At 42.1% G+C, this 21,874-nt stretch overlaps 1 protein-coding gene across 9 annotated transcripts in view; it reads left to right on the top strand.

Annotated features, from left to right (window-relative positions):
* SLC20A2 (solute carrier family 20 member 2) overlaps positions 1-20,057 on the top strand; it is a 116,912-nt gene extending 96,855 nt beyond the window's left edge. For all 9 annotated transcript variants that reach the window (XM_064272771.1, XM_064272772.1, XM_064272770.1 and 6 more), the window contains 3 exons: positions 3,209-3,394; positions 4,880-4,964; positions 15,905-20,057. In XM_064272771.1, the coding sequence (XP_064128841.1) occupies positions 3,209-3,394; positions 4,880-4,964; positions 15,905-16,069 (436 nt within the window). In that variant the 3' untranslated portion in view covers positions 16,070-20,057. The remainder of the gene's footprint in view (positions 1-3,208; positions 3,395-4,879; positions 4,965-15,904) is intronic.
* The last annotated feature ends 1,817 nt before the right edge of the window (positions 20,058-21,874 follow it).

A 21,874-nucleotide genomic window follows, 5' to 3' on the forward strand; every position in this document is an offset into this window, starting at 1 on the left:
TCTCTGTCAGACCAGTAAGTCTGGGCCTTTTTTTTTTTTGTAAGTTAGAATTTTGTTCTACATTTTTCTCCAGCTCTGCCCAGGACCCTTGGTTGTGATTCCTGTCAGAGCAGTCAGTGGTGGGAACTGGACACCACCTAGTTGTGCTGGACTATTTACTCCCTCTTGCCTTGTTTCCTCACCTATGAGATAGGGAAAGCAGCACCTCCCTGGCAGGATTGTTTTAACCATTAAAAGAGTCAGTACTTACATTTTGATCAAAGATTCTGTAGGAGAATCCTGATCAAAAGGGGGATGAATACAGACCAGAATTTCAAATCCTCAGTGGAACCTAGACTTTCTCAAGCCGTTGAAGCTGGATGAGCCCCCAAAGCTATTACCCTGAGATATTAAACTTTAAACCTTAAACCAAAACTGTCCTCTGAAGTCTCTGCACCAAAAAATAGTTTATCTTAATAAATAAAGTATGTCTGCCTTGAGCATTGTGCTCTTTTAAAGAATTATCTACGTGAGATCCAATTGGTCACAGCAGCTTGAAAGGTTAGATGAGAAACTTAAGGGGCAGTGATTGTACGTCAGTGGTGGTGGAATAATTTGGAGAAGGATGGTGAGAATGTTTGCACAACTTGAAGAATATAATCGATGCCATTGAAATGTACACATAGAAATTGTTGAAATGGCGTATGACAGTATATTTTCACACACCCACCAAAAAAAAAAGTCTATATCTATGAGTCAGAATTGACTCAATGGCACTGGGTTTACTGGATTATATCTGTGAAGTACTGAGAGTCCAGTGCTGACAGCAGGTGGCAAGCATGCAGCCATGTCCACTATTCTCGGTGACAGCAGACATGCTTGCAGCAGTGATGACACACACAGACGTGGGACCAGAGCACGGTATACCTGGGCACGGACTGGCCCGAGGACCATGCTGAGTAACTGCCCACAGGCAGAGTCTACCTGGGGGAGTCAGGGATGTGCAAGGCCCAGGAGCCCCAACCTGGGGTGGAGCGCCAAAAGAGGGCTTTAGTTCAGGGACAACTCCTGGGGATCTTTCCAGACTGGGACCAGCCCACAGTCAGACTGGACTCCCTGGGTGAGATGACTAGTTGGGGCGTTGCCCAGTAGCTGAACAGTTTCCTTCTGTGGAATGAGAACTGGTACATTGCTTGCACCACCTCGATTCTGCAGCCTCTCCTGCTCCAAAAATGCTGACTCCGCAGCTGCCCTCCATAGCTTTTGGGTAACCCAATGTAATAATGTAACAGTCTTTCTTTCCTCCTGCTCGAGAACCAAACCAAACCCGCTGTCCTCAAGTTGATTCCGACTCATAGTGACCCTATAGGACAGAGTAGAACTGCCCCATAGGGTTTCCAAGGAGCGGCTGGTGGATTCGAACTGCTGGTCTTTTGGTTAGCAGCTGAGCTCTTAACTACTCTGCCACCAGGGCTCCCCTGCTCAAAAGAGGGAGTTCTAACAGGCGAGGAATGTAACCCCCCTTCCTCAGCCTCACTTGGCCCATCTCTGTGCCCAAGCCTGTCCCTGTGGGAAGCAGGCAGCCTCCTGGAGTCTGAGACCCTCAAGTGTGAGTCTGTACCCTCTTCTTACTAGCTGTGTGGCCTTAGACAATTTCCTAGATTTCCCTAAGCCTCAGTCTCCCGTCTGTAAAATGGAGATGAAACCAGTACCAACATTACAGGGATTCCATGAGGATTACTAAGTGAGCTCCTTGTATAAAACACCTAGGACAGTGCTCCGCACATACGATAATCAGTTTCAACACATTTGCACTCTTACAATAATCCTACTATGATTAGCTTGTGGGGCTAATATCTCATTCAAATCAGGAAAAGGCACACTGTTGTTGAGTTTTTTATTGTCCAGGTTTACAACTACCCAGGTTACAGCTCTGGGTCTTCCCATACGCTGTTACCCACGTGCGACTGCATTTCTGTTCTTTTTGAAAGAAGTCTTGTCGCCAGACTCTTCCAAAACCTGGGCATCTGGTGTTTGCTCAGTGTCATACAAGTCTTTCCATGTCATTTTATTTGGGCACCATGTTCTGTTCTCTTTTCTATATGATTTGTCTGTCCTTCACGTCACCACGTTCTCCCCCGCCATCAAGCACTCTTTATTGAAGGCTTGGTGCTGGCAGCGGGTTGTGAATCAGGTCTCTGTCCTTTTGGAATTTAAACTCCAGTTAGGGAGATAGGAAAAATATATACACGGAAAAATAACAAGCCAACCAAAAACAGGCCAAAGGAAGAGCCTGGGCAGTAACTGCTACAGGTGAGCAGTTTAGAGCAGTGGCTCCCAGTTCTGGGGCTGGTACTGAAGCCTTTGAGCAGGGATGTGGTCTGAAGAAAGGAAGGTTCTAGAAATCCGATAGTGGAGAGAGGGCTTCCACTATTTATTCGCTTATTCAACAAATAGTTATTAAGTTTGTACCAGGCCTCAGTAAGGAACCATTTATAACTTGTTTTAATCCTCCTCAAAACAGCCCATTGAGGTAGATGGGTACATGGTGACCTTCAGAGACAAGGAATCTGAGGCCCAGAAAAGTGAAGTTACTGACCCAGGCCCACACGGCTAGACAGGAGCTGACTGGAAAGCCATTCCTTGGGATGCTCAGCTCACACTCTTCCTACACAAGCTGGCTGGGAGGAGGAAAACTAGAGCCAGAGAAGCCCAGACAGGCCTGTAGGCCATGCTCTGCGTGGCTCCTGAGGACCTGAATGAAGATAGCATGCCTGGGAGCGGGGAGAGAGGGTGTGAGCACCTGAGTTAGCCTTCCACTCAAGGCCCACTTCTGCCTCAGTCTCCTCGTTGATGAAATGGGAGTGACAGTAGCTAGTTTTCAGGGTGGCTGTGAGAATTAACAGTTAGCGGTTAAGCTTGTAATCCCATAGTGTGGGATCTGAAAGGTCTGGCCAAAAATGGTAGCTGATATTAGTAGCAGTAGCCCGGGGGTCAGTAAAAATGGAAAGAAAATTCGGGGAAAAGAAGAAAGAGGCAACAGAATTTGGTTTTTGTGTTATTTCTTGTGTTTTTAAAAAATGAACAAATCATTTTTATTGCCACTAGGTTATGTAGGTGAGCCACAAATACAGTAGAATGGGTGTTCTCAAGACTGGCAAGTCTCTGCACATTGGGGACTTTTTGTATACATTTGTATACATAATGAATTTTCATTCTTCTTTTGCAGTAATGCCATTGGTCCCCTGGTGGCTTTGTGGCTCATTTACAAACATGGTGGAGTACTGCAGGAAGCCGCCACTCCCGTTTGGCTGCTGTTTTACGGAGGAGTCGGAATCTGTACAGGTCTCTGGATTTGGGGGAGAAGAGTGATCCAGACCATGGGGAAGGACCTGACTCCCATCACACCATCCAGGTGGGCACAGGGGTCTGGGCCTGGTGGACAGGGCTTGTCATTTGAGGCCTGCAGCTGACTCAGGGTTGTTAAGTGTGAAAACCTTGTCATGTTCACCTTCGTCCCCCACTGCCCCTCAGCACAGCCACTGTGAACTTGGTTGTCACAGGGAGGAGGGGCCGAGGGTAAGAACGCCTCCTCTGATCTTTGTTCTCCACCTGAACACTCTCAATACCACCCATCATCACCCTTTCTCGCTGCACTCCTCTGCCCCCCACCCACAGGGGCTCAGAGATGAGGGAGGGGAGAAGATGAAAGGGCAGGGAGATGGAAGGAAGGGGAAGCAGAACAAGAGGGAAGAGAGATGAAGAGCCCTGCCCTGCAGCCCCCCAGTCCACTCCCTCTGTTGGTCTTACCCAGTTTGAGGGCCAGAGTACACGTGGGCGGGGAGAGCACACACCAGGTCATGGGCCTAGGTCTGCCTTCCCTGAAAATCCTCCAGCCACCAGCCTGCCTTCTCTGCCCTCTGGGGAAGCTCCCATCAGACCCAGTCTGACCTTTTACCAAACTCTCACCTGTCATCCTTCTGGGGTTATCTTCTGCATCTTTCCTTGGCCTCATCTGGGTGGAGGGTGTGTTCCACCATCCTAGGGTGGGGTTATGGAGGGTCTCGCAGATATTTTCATGTGATCATTCTGTCTTGTAGACAGTTACTACTTTCTTTAGATATGTTAGGAGTTAAATAACAAACTTAGACGAAAATTTTCAGAAAACAAGTAAAATTTAGAACTACTTATCGTAAGAAGGAAATCCAGCTGGCGTAGTGGTTAAGAGCTATGACTGCTAACCAAAAGATTGGCAGTTTGAATCCACCAGGCGCTCCTTGGAAACTCCATGGAGCAGTTCTACTCTGTCTTGTAGGGTTGCTATGAGTCGGAATTGACTCGACAGCATCGGGTTTGGATTTTTTTTTATCGTAAGAAATCATCTCTTTCTTTCTCATTTTTTCAAACGCTATAGGTTTTCTTTCCTTTTTATTTCTAATTTTAAGTTTTCTTACTTGAAGTCCATCTTAATAAAAGATTCAGAAGATTGATTTGAAAAAAATAAGTAATCTGAGAAAAATTTACCTTTTTTTTTAAGCACACATCTTTAAAATGAAAACATAGTTTTTCCTAGGGCACTTTAGAAATTACTAAGTTACTATTTAAATGTCTCCATTTTTTTCACAGCAGGAGTTTCTGACCCAGTTACTACAATGTGTGGTTTTTGAAAAGCGTATCCAAATAGCAAGGCTATTTAGGGCCGTAAACAGTGTAATGCGAAGACTTCATGTGAATTGCTGCCTTTTCCACAGCAGTTTCTTGTTCTGTTAATGTTCTGGCCCAGCCAGCAGTCAACAATCGGCCCACAGAATATTCTGGTGAGACTCTGGCTCCCACAGGGTGTCAGTGAAGCCGATACAAAGAGCACTTGTGACGTGTCTCCTTGTGTTCCTTCCCGCAGTGGCTTCACCATTGAACTGGCCTCAGCATTCACGGTGGTAGTTGCCTCCAACATCGGGCTTCCTGTCAGCACCACACACTGCAAGGTAGGCCTCTGCCAAGGGACCACACCGCAGCAGGGCCGTAGCCACCAAGCAAATTGGAGAAAAGCTGGTGCCGCTTTGTATGTGATTGCTTGTGAGAAAAATTCATCTCAAGGTCTATTGGAAGCGAGCATCTGCCTTTCTCAGACTGCCATTCTTGTATTTGATCCACAGACCTTCTTTCTTGTTCATCAGTGTGACACCTTCTACCATTCAGACTTTGCTTTCTCAATGTGTGCACGGCAAGGACTTTCCCTCTGTCCTTGTGTGCTTCCCACTGTCCGTCTGTCTCGTTTCTCTCTCATTGTTTCCGCAGTGGATTTTGTGTTGAAGTCTTCTGTGTGCTAACCGTACTTGTAGGCTTAGATGGGTGTATGACACTCGCTCGTAACCATTGCCGAGGACTGGGAGTGACTGGAGATAGAGATGGACAGAAATCACCTCAGGGGAATTGTACGAATTGGTTGTTTCAGTTTGTTTTGTTTTTCCTTCTATGATGTTCGAAGTGACTTTATCGACTTAAAGTCCAAATGCAGGGTAATTCCTCCTACTGATCAATGTCCTGTGCTCCACAACACAGGGCTACGCAAAGGGGGATTCCTGGACGTAGTGTTGGAATGTTGGAGGTGTAAGAACCCTGGGAGATAATGATGAGAAGACAGGCTCAGGGAATTCTGGGTAGTTGTCCAAGGTCACTTGGGGCTGAGGCAGGACTAGAACAAGGCCTGCTCAGTGTTGGGAGACAATTCTAAAATATCTTCAATGGGCTACCTACATATAAAAGTATTTGCCAACCTCAACAAAGCAAAAGCCATTTCCAGGTTTTTCACAGGTTCATTCATTTTTATTATTCACGAAAAACTCAGTTAAGGCCTGCTGTGTGTTAGGCACTGTTCTAGGTGTCAGGAAGTAAGCAGCGACCATCCACATATACCTAAGATTTCAAAATGCCAACCGATAATGTTTATAAACAAATACTTACAAAACACTAATGGCTTAGTGCTTTAAATAGGAAGGTGAGGCAGCATTTATGAGAGTATTTTAAGTGAGCCAGCATATTTAAGACAGAGCTGGGCTCTACGGCATGAAGCTTCGGTGTCATTGGAAAGAGGAGTTTTTTGGTTTTTCTGGTTTTTCTTTGTCTTTTCTTTTTTTGCTGCTATATATTAAAAAAAAAAAAAAAAAAATCCAACAAGTTATCATTATAAAAATCATTACCACTTACTGAGTATATACCAAATGCCAGTTACTGTGCTTAGTGCTTTATACATACATAATACATCATTTAGTCCCAATTTACAGATGAGAAAACTGAGGCTCCCAGAGTTAGGTCTCTTTCCCATGGTCACAATTAGCTCGTTACGGAACCGAGATTCAGAACTTCATCTCACGCTGTACTGTCTCCTAATCATAACCACAGTGCTCATGTGCATGGTAACTGACCACAGCCAAGATGTATAGATAAGTACTCTGTGCTGGACGTTGTTTTTAGTGCACCGTGGATATTAACCAGCTTTTCCTCCCAAGAACCTTCTGAGGTAGGTAGTGATGTTAACCCTGGTTTTACAGATAAGAATACTGAAGCACACCCACTGCCATCAAGTCCATTCCTGCTCATAGCGACCTTATAGGGCAGAACAAAACTGCCCCGTAGAGTTTCCAAGGAGTAGCTGGTGGATTCGAACTGCTGACCTTTTGGTAACCAGCCAAGCTCTTAACCACTGTATCACCAGGGCTCTGCTGAAGCATAGAAAGGTTAAATAGCTTGCCCAGTATTCCACAGCTATTAAGTGACCAGCCTGAGGTGCCAGCCCAGGCAGTGAGGCCCAGAGCCCTGCCCTCAAGTGCTCTGCTGTTCTGCCTCTCAGGTACAAAGAAGGAAGGCAGGGAAAGGTGAGGCGCACGCGTGCCGTTCATCAGTTGTTCTTACTTTAATTTTACTGGTTTAAAAGCTACAAAAGAAGCACATGCTTATGGACATATTTCAGATAATACAAAGCATCACAGAGTGAAAAGCGAATGCCTTCCTCCTTCCCCCACCTCATCATCAGTGCACTGTATTGGGGGGAGCGTCTAAGAAATGCGTGCTATTAAATATAGTCTTTCTCAAAGAAGTAGGCTTTAACTCTCCTGTAGGCGTAAATGGCGTTGGGGCTGCTTTTAAATAAATATTACACTGTCTTTTAATGATTAACTTGCGCAGAAGCCAGCCTAGTGAAAGCAAACTCTTTCACACCAGTTGAAAGATCTCCTGAATAAACAAACAGTACAAGTTTGGTTTTTCTATGTTGTTCTTGCTTGCTTGCCTAACTGCATTAGCAGTCTTTACCTATACTAATGTATAAAGTGTTAAAATTCACAATATTAATTTTGCTAATATAACTAAATCCCAGTGTTAAAATTATGAATTTAAGTTAAACTCTTATATTTTATCTTTAAATGTCGTTTCCCCAATACTTACGTTTATAATACTATAGTAGGAGGAGGGCATAATAGAAGGTATTTGTATCTAGTTTGTATAGGACCTTAATGAATAAACATGTATGTTATCATTATTCTAAAATATCTATACAAACAATATAGAACTAAAACCAAACCTGTTGCCATTGTCAATTCTGCCTCATGGTGACCCCATAGGACACAGTAGAACTGCCCCATAGCGTTTTCAAGGAGCAGCTGGTGAATTCGAACTGCCGACCTTTTGGTTAGCAGCTGTAGCTCTTAACCACTGTGCCACCAGGGCTCCATATAGTAGGTGTCATTTCCTTAGAGTTCATAATAAGTAGTATTAAGATAGTCTGTTGGTACTTGAAAACAAGCCTTCTTAACATGGGACTACAGTGGGTGTCATCTGTAAAATACACTTGAGACAGAGATCAGCTTGGCTTCTAGTTGATTCGGTCAGTATCACTGATCATGGATTTCTGGACAAAGCCCAAAGCTGGTCACTGCAGTAGGTAAGGGACAGAGTCCTGCTCTCAACTACTTGGCAGTGTTATAGAAGAGCAATCAACTGCCATCAAAGTCCAAATAATATAAGTGCTAAGAAGAGTTGACAGTTGCCATTCACCCCTTAACCCTTTTTCTCTTACACCACATATTTCTTCTGTATGCAACAGTCTCAGAATGGCATGTGTGGGATGAAGTATGAGAAATGTAGGATGGGGTCAAGAATGAGGCCCTGTGTAAGTGCAGCCATGAATCTGGAAACATCCAAAGGGCATTGATGTCCATATAATACCATATCTGAATCCGTCTGTTTTTTCAGGAATAATTACCCTGTGTTTGATTTAGCCAGCTCTCTGCTCCCTCTCCTGCCTACTTTTTAGTTTTCTGCTTAGAACCCCTCCACTAGAAATAGGCCCTAAGTTGGGAACTTAGCAGGAAAAAAGATGGACACTCTTGTTTAGAATAAGCATTTGAAATTATCTGGGTAGGTATTATTTTTCATGCCTCTTTCTGTCACTAAGTACATGTAGATAAGTGCATAATTTAAATTTTGTTGTACCCTGTTTAAAACATTTATAAAACCCCATTACATTAAGTGGTATAAATGTTAGCTAAATGTATATTTTGAAAAAGAATAGTTAGAAAAATCATATCATCACATTATATTCTAGAAGCCATATATGTTAAGGGAATCTGCTTGGAGTATAAGTTTTGCATTCTGTGTTTCAAGTTTATATATTTTTTAAATTTTATATTGGAGGACTCAGTTCATTAGATATTTTTCTGGGGTAGTATCTCCAATCAAGATCAAAAGTTTAATTAAGGAAATAGAAACTAATATTGAAAATAAAATTGTCCACAGATACATGTGAACTTTCCCTTCTGTGAACCTTAATCAAGTTTGGTCTGTAGCCCTAACATATAAAACACAGTGACCACTACTGAACATAAACATGTGTTTGTGAGCTCTTTAAAAGAAATTCGGAGTGGTGGTATCTCCATTTCTTAGTTCCCGATCGTGGTGATTTATGTTTATTCATTTTGTGAGTTATCTACTTGTCATCTCGCTTGATGACATAGATGATCTCCCGTCAAGCCTTTGAATTTGGACCAGCATGTATAGGAAACACTACTGATTTAAAAATTTAGGATTATAATTTCTAAGTCAATTTTACAACTCTTGCTCTCTAGCTCTCTGACCACTCAATAATTCTATTGCTGTTAATGTGTAAAAAAAAAGAGACCTTAAGCTGGAAACATACTCAGTTTATGAAAAGGGAAGTTAGAACATGGCAAAGAAAAGCCTTTTGTATTAACAGAAGACAAATCGTATTATTATGCAAATAACGTGCATGTCATATTTTTTGCCAGCCTCACAGCCTCCCTCACTGTTTTCATAAGTGAACTATGCCTCTTGTTAGGTGTGGGGGCACATTATTTACATGGGTGTATCTATAAGAATTTTTTTTTTATCTATAAGAATATGGTAATCAATAGTGAAGACCTAATACTCCTGATCCTTCATGGTCCAAATAACATAGCAACTAAATACATAAAGCAAAAGGTATTAAAACTCAGAAGTTAACATGTCTAAGCCTATGATAAATGAAATAAACAAAATTACTTGGAAATACAAAGGATTCAAACAATATATTTTTAATTAATAAATATATATTATATTTTGTACCTAGCTGATAATATATCTTATCAAGTATCATGAAACATTTTTAAAAATTAATCATAGATTCTGAAGGCCCTGATAAGAATCTCTACAAATTTTTGAAAACCGAAGTTGTGCTAACCAGAATCTCTAATCACAATAAAATTAAACTAGAAATTAGTTATATGTTGAAATAAGAAGGTATCCCCTTGGAAATTTCTAAATATTCTTTTAAGTAGCCGTTGAATCAAGGAGTTTTTAAAAATACAATAATAGCTTTCTTGTCAAATAATAAAGAACAAATACGCGTATGTATGTATGCGTGTGTGTGCAGTGTGCATATGTGTCCACATAACAAAGCCTGTGGCAGCCAAAGTTATGCTCAGATAAAAATTCATATTTTTAAATGCTTTAATTGATCAAAAGGAAAATGAAAGAACCAAACATTCAAAGTAGAATTTTACAAAAAGTGCACAACAATAAAAATTCTGAGCAGACAGGAAGAAGAACATAGTAAGTATGGAAGCAAAACAAATTAAAGACAAAATGGGGAAGGGCGGAGGAAAGGGCTGCCCAAAGTCATATATACCAAAATCACATCACAAAAAAAAGGGAGGGAGGTTGTTAGACGTGGAAAAGACATTATAACATCAGATATAGAAGACAATCTTGAAGACTATAAGAAAAACCACACAGCTTTATACTAGGGGCTTGAAAACCTTTCTGAAGTAAATTATTTTCTGCAAAAATATACATGACAATGTTGACCCAAGAAGTGAAAAAACAAAATGGAAAACGTGAACAGAGCAGTAGGCAAAAATTAAGGAAATTGCCCCAAAACATTTCTTCTCCCCTAAAAGTGCAAAGAGGAGGGGAGCACTGCTGACTCCTATTCAGATGAGTTCATTAGCCAGGCTTTTGAATTTTAGAAGAACAGATAATTCTCATGTTATAAAAACGTGTCCACAGTGTTAGAAAAAAAAACAAAACAGAAGCTCTCCAACTTGTTCCGTAAAGCATATCAGTGGATGACCCTAATACCAAAACCTGATTTAAAATATCATTAACAGTAAAAGCTGTATTCACATATGAATATAAAACCTTAAGTAAGGTGCTAATAAATGACATCAACAATATTACAAAAGAACAATTCATTGGGACCAAATCAACTTTTAGATCACAGGAAAGTGTGCTCAGTGAACAGGACAGGATTTCTCACCCACGGCCGGTGCCCCAGTTCTTGCTCAGTGCCCGGCCCACTATACTCATTGCGGCTGAGTCGATTACAACTCACAGTTGGAATTCCAACTCCTAGTGACCCTACAGGACAAAGTAGAACTGCCCCATAGGGTTTCCAAGGAACAGCTGGTAGATTCCAACTGCCCACCTTTTGGTTAGCAGCCAAGCTCTTAACCGCTGTGCCGCCAGGGCTCCTGGCCCACCAGAGGTGCTCAATAAATATGTGCTGAATGAATGCCAAGAAGGGTATATGGGCATCTTCAATATGATATGCCATCTCGATCCATTAAAAAATGTACATGACCATCTACTGAGATATATGCCAAAAAGACAGTTGATAAAATTCCATGAAAAAAAAAACTACTAGACTTCATTAAAAATGAGTAAATCCAAGAAAAAAATACAAAGATCTAGAGCTTGTTTGTCAGCAATAAAACCAAACCTGTTGCTCTCAAGCCAATTCCGACTCATAGTGATCCTACGGGACAGAATCGAACTGCCCCTTAGAGTTTCCAAGGAGTGCCTGGTGGATTTGAACTGCCAACCTTTTGGTTAGCAGCTGTAACTCTTAACCACTACACCACCAGGGTTTCCTTGTCAGCAATAGCCAGTCAGAAAATTTATTTATTTATTTTTAAAAAAAAAAAAGCTCCATAATTGCAGCAAAAATAAAAGGTATTTCAGAATAATCCTCATAAAAAATGTGAGTGATGCATACGAAAGAAACAGCACACTTTGAGTAGAGGTATAAAAGAAAACCTGGCTGACTATTATGAGACCCACTGTGTTGCTGAATGGAGAAACTAGATTTTGCGACAAAGATAAGTTCTCTCCAAATACAGAATTTTTCATGGAAGTTTAAAAATGAGACCAAAGTTATTTAGGTAGAAAAAAATCTAACAAGAATATGAGATGATTTAAAAAGACAAGTGATGAGGAGGGGTTAGCCTTACCAGATAGAAAGTATAAGAAAACGAGAATTAAAAGTACATACTTGTACAGGAATAGAGTAAATGACCGAGAGACAGAGCCCGCTATTATATCTGAGTATTCTGAGGAGAGGAAAATTTAACCAATCAATATGTTTAAAGACCGGAGAAAGAGTGAAACTGGCTAAATGTATACAAGACAGAATTCAGCGTTAGTAATAATTAAAGATATGCAAATTAAAGCAGCGATGAGGCATCTTTTTGTAGGTAAGTTAGCAAAAAGGAAAAAAAGAACAGCTTACGTGATTGGTACAGTGTTTGCGGAGGACATTGTACGTTGGTAACTGTTGGTAAGGCTCTTTGGTGTATGTGTGAAAACCCACTGCCGTTGACTCAATTCCGACTCAGCGACCCTGTAGGACAGAGTAGAACTGCCCCATAGAGTTTCCAAGGAGCACCTGGCGGATTCGAACTGTGTGTGAAGAGGCTAAAAATGGCCGGCCTTGGGAGAAGGGGGAGGGTTATTTCCTGAAAGTAAAACTCCACCTAATAAACCAGCAGGGAGTTGGCAGATCACTCTTGCAGCCATCATCATAAAGATTGGACTGCTACTGGGGAGAGGGAAGTTGATGAGAAGCTTGCTGTTCACATGGCCTTAAAACATTTCTTCATAGATGATGGCAAAATGTTTAAAAATTGGTAAATTTGGGCCAAGGGTGTATGAGGGTTCTTTGTATTATTCATGTAACTTTTTTCTTAAGTTTCAAGTTATTCCGAGATGTTTTTCAAATACTCCCTTTAATGAAGAATCAATTTTAGGAAATAGTTTTTAAAACCTAAATATAAGCTATATGAATGAACGTTAGTCACGGAACTATTTCTAATAGGGAAAAATTGGAAGCAAATTGGAAGTGGTTAAGTTAATGGTTAAGCAAATTGGTAATGGTGACGTAAATTAAAGCACACACCGCTAAAGGGTGTACGATTTTACATGATCATCACAAAGGCTGTGCAGCATTACAGGAAGACGCTTATAATGTAATGCTTACTTCTTAAAGAAAGGAAGTCGTGTATCCTACACTTACAAATATAGGTATGCTTATAAAAACTACTGGAAAGGAAGGTATAAATATGGTGATAGCAAGGTACTGGATAATTGTTTGCCTCTCCTATCACATAAACTTGCTGTAATATTATTATATTCTTCTTCTTTTTTTTTAATGTATTAAGAAGAGAGCAAACTTGAAACTTGAGAGCATTCTCCCTAAAATAACCCAGAGCAACTGAACGGGCACAGAAAAGGAAACGCCCTGGGGAGACCGTAACAGGAAGAATTTAATCTCAGAAACCAGTATTTGTGGATTTGACCAACAAAACCTAACTGAGTTGTTGAAGACCAAAAGAACCTAACTAGTCCACATGCATGTAGAAAAACTCGATTGGCGTGTTCTAGGAACTTCTAAGCTGGATTTTCAGGTTCATACAGTACACTGGTGATAGACAAAGAATTGAACCCTATGAGGCAGTCCTACTCTGTCCTGTGGGGTCACTGTGAGTCAGAACTGACTCCATAGCCCGCAACAACAGTCATTTTAGTGACTCAGAAGACCGATGATACAGGTTATTATGTTGGAGAGAAACGGACACTACCGGTTGCCATGGAGTTGACGCCGACTAATGGCCCCTTGCGTGTCAGAGTATAACTGTGCTCTATAAGGCTTTCAATGGCAAGTTTTTCCGAAGTAGATCACCAGGCCTTTCTTCAGCGGTGCCTCTGGGTGAATTCCAACCTCCCACCTTTCATTTAGCAGCCAAGCACACTTACCGTTTGCGCCACTCAGGCTCCCCAGAAGTGCTGTTTAATTGCAACTTGGGTCTGTATTCACTGCCTTTAAGTGTGCTGCTGTTTGGGGGGTCCTCATTCACTTCTACATAGAATTTAAAATGCTGGATTTTATTTTTCTCTGTTGAGACCTTGGTTGCTTTAAGGCTCCTTTCCTAATTGAACCTTACTTAAAAAAACAGAACAATAAACTCATTGCCATCAAGTCGATTCCAACTCATAGCAACCTTATAGGACAGAGTAGAACTGCTCCATAGGGCTTCAAGGCTGTAAATCTTTACAGAAGCTACTGCCACATCTTTCTCCTGTGGAGTGGCTGGTGGGTCCAAACCGCCGACCTTTCAATTACCAGCCAACTGTTTAACCACTGTGCCACCAGGGATCCTTTTGAACCTCACTGGCTACTGCTAATTCTTAAATCTTTGAGGATCGGTAGAGACAAAGTATATGAGAATCTTCAAAACCCACCTCGCATGTCACCAAGGGCACCCCACGAAGCTCTCTTTGGTTTTCACCAGTCCAGTCTGAGGTGCGAGATGTTTGGGCACTGTATTTCCTTACAGTTTTTCTATTTTCTAGGATACTTTTCACTTAATTGTGCTCATGAGGAACCTATACACAGTCCAAGAGGCAGTCGTTCGAACAGAACAAGGGAGTACTGTGTGGTTTAAAGTCAGGAAAGGTGTGCATCAGGGTTGTATCCTTTCACCGTACTTATTTAATCTGTATGCTGAGCAAGTAATCCGAGAAGCTGGGCTATATGAAGAAGAACACGGCATCAGGATTGGTGGAAGACTCGTGAACAACCTGCAATATGCAGATGCCACAACCTTTCTTGCATGTCAACCTAAAGAAAACAAAAATCCTCACAACTGGACCAATAAGCAACATCATGATAAATGGAGGAAAGATTGAAGTTGTTAAGGATTTCATTTGACTTGGATCCACAACACCCATGGAAGCAGCAGTCAAGAAATCAAACAACACCTTGCATTGGGCAAATCTGCTGCAAAAGACCTCTTTAAAGTGTTGAAAAGCAAAGGTGTCACTTTGAGGACTAAGGTGCACCTGACCCAAGCCAAGGTGTTTTCAGTCACCTTGTAGGCATGTAAAAGCTGGACAATAAATAAGGAAAATCGAAGAAGAATTTGAATTATGGTGTTGGTGAAGAATATTGAACATACCATGACTGCCAGGAAAGCGAACAAATCTGCCTTGGGAGAAGCATAGCCGGAATGGGCATCAGAACCAAGGATGGTGAGACTTCATCTCACATACATTTACGTGTTATCAGGTGGGACCAGTCTCTGGAGAGGGACATCATGCTTCCTAGAGGGTCAGCAAAACAGAGGAAGACCCTCAACGAGATGGATTGGCACAGTGGCCGCAACAGCAGGCTCAGGCATGACAATGATTGTGAGGATGGCGCGGGGCCGGGCAGTGTCTCTTTCTGCTGTATATAGAGTCACTATGAGTCGGAACTGACTCAGCGGCACCCAGCAACAGCAAGGATACCTTCAGTGTCTTTTTCTTTTTTAAAAGTTTCAACAAACCAGAAAATGGACTGAGTGTGTTTAGAAAAATACTTGAATCAGTTTTAAAATTCTGATTTTCAGGGTGTAACTCATTTCGTAGGCAGGATTGACAGTCTAGCTGTAATATTTATCCTCCATTTCATTGTAATTAGCTAAAGTACAAGGACTACAAGGCAGTTTGAGATAGTGGAGAAAACCAGTCTAAAATCAAGAGGCCTTAGTTCTAGTCCTCAGTCTGCTACCGATCTATACTGTCTCCTCAATCCCTTAGAGCATAAAACAGGATCATATTGGAGGGCCTGAAAGTGGGTGAATTGGATGAGATGTTCTCAGAGGTCTTCTCCAGCTCCGACGTTTTATGATTCTGGTATTCTCAGAGAAGGATACATTATTACCATTTCATTTTGCAGTTAAAGCAGGTTCACATAGTGTAGTAAGCCATATCCTCTGTGGGGAATATTTAAAACAAGGGCATTCGTGGTTGGTTTATAAGGTACAGAGAGAACAGAAATCATTTCATTGGCTTACGTTTCATTCAAGTAGATCAGAATGAACATAGGTGGGGCAAGGACATCAGAGCTGCATGCTGCCACGATGATCCTAAAATAAGCAGTCCTAAAAACTGAACTTTTTTAGAAGCTTTGAGAAAAATTTAGGGGGAAAGAAATGGTAGTTTAACATGTCGTTCACTTCTGAGATGAGCCAGTTCACATTGGCTGAATGTAGGTTTTGCATGTCATCTTTTAAGATGGCCTCTATTTTTATTTTAAAACGTTTGTGTTTCACAGGTGGGCTCGGTGGTGGCTGTGGGCTGGATCCGCTCCCGCAAGGCCGTGGACTGGCGCCTCTTCCGGAACATCTTTGTGGCTTGGTTTGTGACTGTGCCTGTGGCTGGGTTATTCAGTGCTGCTATCATGGCTCTTCTCATGTATGGGATCCTTCCGTATGTGTGATTTGTCTTCTTCCACCCAGTGAGCCAGTAAAGGGATGGTCTGGTATGGGTATGCGTGGGAGGTGTGTCCCACGTATCACACACACGCACACACACACACACATCCTGTCTCCCCACAGATCCTTTCAGATGGTTCCATAGGACACTGTGCACCTAGGCTGCAGAGATTCATCTTCCAGAACTAACTTAACTACTGTACATAATAATGTGTATTAAACTGGTATCGTGGTGATATAACGTGGTGCAGTTACTTATATAGTAAATATATATTGTATACATAGAATAGGTAGCATTATTTCAGACATATTCAAAATGGGAGTGGAGATCGTTGCCTAAAATGAAACATTCGTTACATTTTTGTACATAAGATTTTGGTGGCAATTTTTAAGAACCTTTGTAAAAGGAAAGTATAGATTGGGAAATGATTTTATTTTTCAAATGGTTTTTTTTTCCCGTTTAATATACTGTAAGATAAATGAGATACAGGATGTGTGAGACAACTTCGGGAAGGTGTGTGGAGGTCAGTGTGCTATGGAATAATACTGGAACAGGAGTTCACAAGTGCTTTCCTTGAAGAATTTGTTCATATACTGTGTATTGATTATTGTGTAATATATCGTAATTGCTTCTGTAAATACTTAAAACTGTAATTTTTTAATGGTGTACTTCCCTTACATTTTTTGATCAGAGAATTTTAGAAAGTACCAAAGAAGCAGGGGAATAGTTCGCCAGTATTATATTTTCATATCGTTTATCTCCCCTTGTCGTAAATCACTACCGCTAACCTGGGAGGTAGTCACACCAGCCGTGTTTTAACCTGCCCCAGAGGAATGTGGAGGATCCAAGGCGCCCGTCACCCATCATGTCCATGCCATGCTTTGGGTCCCCCAAACCCCAGCACCACCCACCACTGCCGTCACACACCAGGTGTTGGTGAACCCATGGTGGACTTCCGCCCGTCAGCAGTGCGGAGGACGCGCAAACATTGGGGGTGTGATTAAGCACTACATATCAAGTCCAGGTGAAACGTGCATCCCTGTCCTTCCCAGCAGCCTGAAGAGCAGAATTCTTGTCTCAAACCTTGAAGCAAAGGAGTGAGGCTTTTGATGTTTTGACATTCTAGAAATTCAGGGAGGGGGGTTTGAAATACTGGAAAATACACTGGATTTGAGGATTTCTTTGAGGCCTTTACTAAGCTGAACATCTTGAGGCTCTCTGGTAGTCCCATTGGATGCTCTTCTTTTTTGATAGCGGGGGGAGAAAGGATGACTAATGTTAGAGCCTGAAACTATGGAAATGCTGCTAAAATTTTTATATTGACAAACATTTTATCGGTACTTCATTGCGATTTTTCATTAATCAACCGTATTAAATTTATAATAAAAAAATGCCCCTCAAAAGCTTGCCTCTGAAGTCTTTTTTTTCTAAATATCGACAGAATATTTTCCTTCAGAGTTGGCACAAAAAAAAAGCTATATGATTTGGTCACTTCTGTTTTTCAAATACTTTTTTATCCTTTTTATTTTACTACAATTGCATGTTTGCTGCCAAAAAAATGAACAAGGAAAGAAAAGAATGACCCGCACACCCAGCATCCTGAAATGCCCACTGTTGACTTACATGCTCCGATAACCATGGGGTTTGTCCCTGGGTCTGGTTTTTGTTAAAGGGGCTCTCACACATGTGTACTTCGCCTTTCCCCCTTCACTCTCAAGTTAGCCAGACTTCGGAGGAGCCAGAGTGGCCGGTGGTTGTTGGGCTAGTGGATTCAGGTGTTGTATTAGTTTCTGAGGGCATCACAAAGTAGGTGACTTTAAACAACAGAAATTTATTGTCTAACAGTTCTGGAGGCTAGAAGTCCAAATTCAGGGTGCCAGCAGGGCCGTGCTCTCTCCAAAGGCCCTGGGGAAGATCCTTTCTTGTCTGTTAGCTTCTGGTAGCCCCAGGCGTTCTGGGCGTGTATATGCATCTTCACATGGTCGTCTGTGTCTCTTCTCCTATAAGGACATCATTTAGTTGGGGTTAGGACCTACGCTAGTTTCTTAAGGCCTCTTGTTAATTTAGCTGATGACATCTTCAAAGACTTATTTCCAAAAAAGGTCATGTTCACAGGTACCAGAGGTTAGGACTTCAACATATCTTTTGGGGTCGGGGAGGCTACAATTCAATCCATGAGAGAAGTTCAGATCTGAGGACCTAGCAGGAAAATGCAGATCCTATCTCTCCTTTTGGTCAAAGTCCCCACAAAAAACATCTGCTTGGAGCTTTAGAAGAAACTCCTTAATCCTCTGCATCAGGGTCACAAGCTTCTTTTAGGAGAGGAGGGAAACTGGCCAGGTATAAAAAAAAATTCTCCCTACAAAGAAATTTGCCCTCTTGCATTCTTAAAATGGCATTTTCAGCCCTTTATTTCCCCACTTTTGATAAAGCTGTATTTTTAAAGTTCCTTTTTCTCCTAAATATATTCATAAGAAAAATAATAGCACAACACAGTGCAGGCAATGTGCAGACCGAACACCTTGCTGGATTCTGACAGCAGACAGTTTGCCAGACCTGCCCTGGGAGAAAGGCTGCTGTCTGAGTCTTGGCACAGCCGGACCTGGCCAAGTGGCAGAGGCAGAGTCCCAGGACATGAAATGGGACAAAGGTCACACCCACAATATGCATGAAATGTCTCATGTCCAAAGACCTCACCAGCACTGGTTTAGAAGGCATCTTGTCCACTGCACTCCCTCCCCGTTGTCTACTATCAGGTGAATGGAACACGGCTACAGGATGGCTGCTGCAAGCTGATGGTCTACAGAAGAAAAAAGCTTCCAGCTCCAGGGGTGACTAGGGAACTGTTCGCCAAGCACTGGGGAAGCAGAATACCCCTTTGGTAGATAGGTCAGCTTCAGGCAGAGGACAGGTCATCCTAGGGGCGGGGAGGCAATGGCAGAGGGCTCCCTGGCCTGGGACCACCAACCTACAATTCTACCCTGAGTCTTCATCTTTCCTTTATTGTTGCTGGGTGCCTTCAAGTTGATTCTGGCTCATAGTGACCCATGTGACAGAGTGGAATTGCCCCATGGGGTTTTCTTGGCTGTAATCTATGGAAGTTAATCACAAGGTCTTTCTGCCAGAGCCACTGAGTAGATTTGAACTGCCAAACTTTCAGAGCCAAGGACTTAACTCTTGTGCCACCAGGGCCTCCTGAGTTCATTAGTCTCTTCTTAAAATGCAAACGCTCTTCAGAAAAAGGTAACTCCTGAGTCCTTGGTATCTTACTGTGATTTTGTTCATCAAACCATGTTCCTGTGCTTAAGAGAACTATCTGTAGTAGCAGGAGAGCATAGGCCTGGGTGTGGAGGGGCCCTGAACTCTGCTGGCTTCTTCCCACAGTATGTCTGGGCTCCGCTTCTCACAGGGGCAAAGACGGGACAGGGCACTGCTGAGCATCACAAGGAGCTTGCGCTCCTCAGACAATGTTCTTCTACATCATTTCCTGCCTTTTCAAAGGGACTGAACTTTTGAGCAAGTATCTAAACACATTTATTCATTTTCGACAAGATAATTTAATAAATCCTCTCATTCAGAAAATGGTGAAATGTAAAGATCAGTAGCATCAATGAATTTATTCAATCACAAAAAAAGACCTCCTTTGCCATGAGACCAGAAGAACTGGATGGTGCCCAGCTACCATTACTGAACATTTTGATCAAAGATTCCATAGAAGAATCCTGATCAAAAAGGGGTAAGTGCAGAACAGAATTTCAAATTCTCATGGACTCCAGACATCCTGGACCCATGAAGGTTGGATGACCCCCTAGAACTAGTGCCCTGAGATAATCTTTAAGCCTTAAACCAAAAATATCCTCTGACATCTTCTTAAAACCAAACAAGTTTAGCTTAACTAGTAAAAATGTCTGCCTTGAACATTACACTCTTTTAAGAACTATCTACATGGGATCAAATTGACAGCAGCAACTAAAAAAAAAAAAAAAAAAGAAGGATTAAATAGGAACCTTAGAAGGCAGTGAATTTATGTTAATGGGGGAGGAACAACTCAGAAAAGAAGGGTAAGAATGGTTACACAAATTGAATGTAATCAGTGATACCGAATGGAACACATACAGACTATTGGTGTATGTTTTGCTGTGTATATTCTCAACAAAATAAAATTATTTTTAAAAATAGAAGGAAAAAAAAAGGGCCCTCAAGGAGATTATGCAGTGTGTTTTATTGAGTCCTTAAAAAAAAAAAAAGCTTGGTATTTGGACTCTGCTCACCTTTGGTAGACCAAGTAAATTTGCTCGTTGCCATTACATTCCTGAGAGAATGGTTCCTACAGCCAGGTGGAACTGGGTTCAGATTTCAGAGCCTGCATTCACTAAATCATCTTGGGCAACTTCCTTAACACCTATAAACTTCAGTTCCCTCCTATAGGAAACGGGGGTAGCGATGCCACCGCAGAGGAATTAAATGAGACCGTGTATATGAAAGTGAACCGTCCAGTGCTTGGCACAGAGTAGGGACTCAATGAGCACGTGTTTGTTTTCTTTCTCTTTCTGGATAAAGGTGGATGGAGAGTTTATTCACTACCTCACTTGTTTCTGGGTGATTCCCCCCAGAGGATTGCTCTGAGAAGAGCATTAAATTGGATGATGGGAGAAAGGGATAGAAAATAAACCGCAATTAGCTCAATAAGACAAAACAGCTAGAGACTAAAAGAAACTGGAGACTAGGCTATTTGCATGGTTGGTGGGTGAGTAAAAAGATTGGTTAACTTCCCATAAACGGGAAATGTAGCTGTTGTGGATTGAATCATGTCCCCCAAAAATGTGTGTCAACTTGTGATTGTAATTTTATGTTATAAAGAGGACCAGGGCAGGATTGTAACACCCTTACTAAGGTCACATCCCTGATCCAAAGTAAAGGGAGTTTCCCTGGTGTGTGGCGTGCACCACCTTTTATCTTACAAGAGATGAAAGGAAAGGGAAGCAAGCAGAGAGTGGAAACCTCATACCACCAAGACAGCAGCACAGGGAGCCGAGTGTGTCCTTAGGACCCAGAGTTCCTGCACGGAGAAGCTCCTAGTCCAGGAGAAGACTGATGACAAGGATCTTCCTGCAGAGCTGACAGAGAGGGAAAGCCTTCCCCTGAAGGTGACGCCCTGAATTTGGACTTCCGGCCTACTAGACTGTGAGAGTAAACTTCTCTTTGTTAAAGCCATCCACCTGTGGTATTTCTGTTATAGCAGCGCTAGATAAGTAACCTTGTTCTTGACACAGACTCAAACACCTGGGGAGCACATCGCAGTGATGGCACTCCTTTTTAATAGTCACCTTCTTAAGTATTCTTACAGCACATCGTCCTTTCTATTACTGAAAAGACAATAAGACCACCTGGTAGGTGTTGGGGAAGGGGGCGAGATGCCAAAAGGAAGAAGATGGACTAAATGACCTCAAGGGAACAAAGCATGGACCAAGTAACTATGCCATCATCTTCCGTGCCAGACAACAGTGGCACCTAGTGGAATCAAATTTAGTTGCAACTATTACCATCTTCCAACCCATTGCCGTTGATGGGATTCTGACTCATAGTGACCCTATAGGACAGAGTAGAACTGCCCCATGGGGCTCCCAAGGGGCAGCTGGTGGATTCGAACTGCCAACCTTTTGGCTAGCAGCCAAACGTTTAACCACTTCTCCGCCAGGGCCCCCCTTTCAAATTGCAGCAGTGAAGTCCCCTCAGAGAATGTTAACTGTATCGTAATTCAGAGTTGCAAGAAATGCCAGGGTTATCTGGCTTTTTTGACAGTTACAGG

The sequence above is a fragment of the Loxodonta africana genome, chromosome 19 (assembly GCF_030014295.1).
Source record: "Loxodonta africana isolate mLoxAfr1 chromosome 19, mLoxAfr1.hap2, whole genome shotgun sequence".
NCBI classification, from domain to species: domain Eukaryota; kingdom Metazoa; phylum Chordata; class Mammalia; order Proboscidea; family Elephantidae; genus Loxodonta; species Loxodonta africana.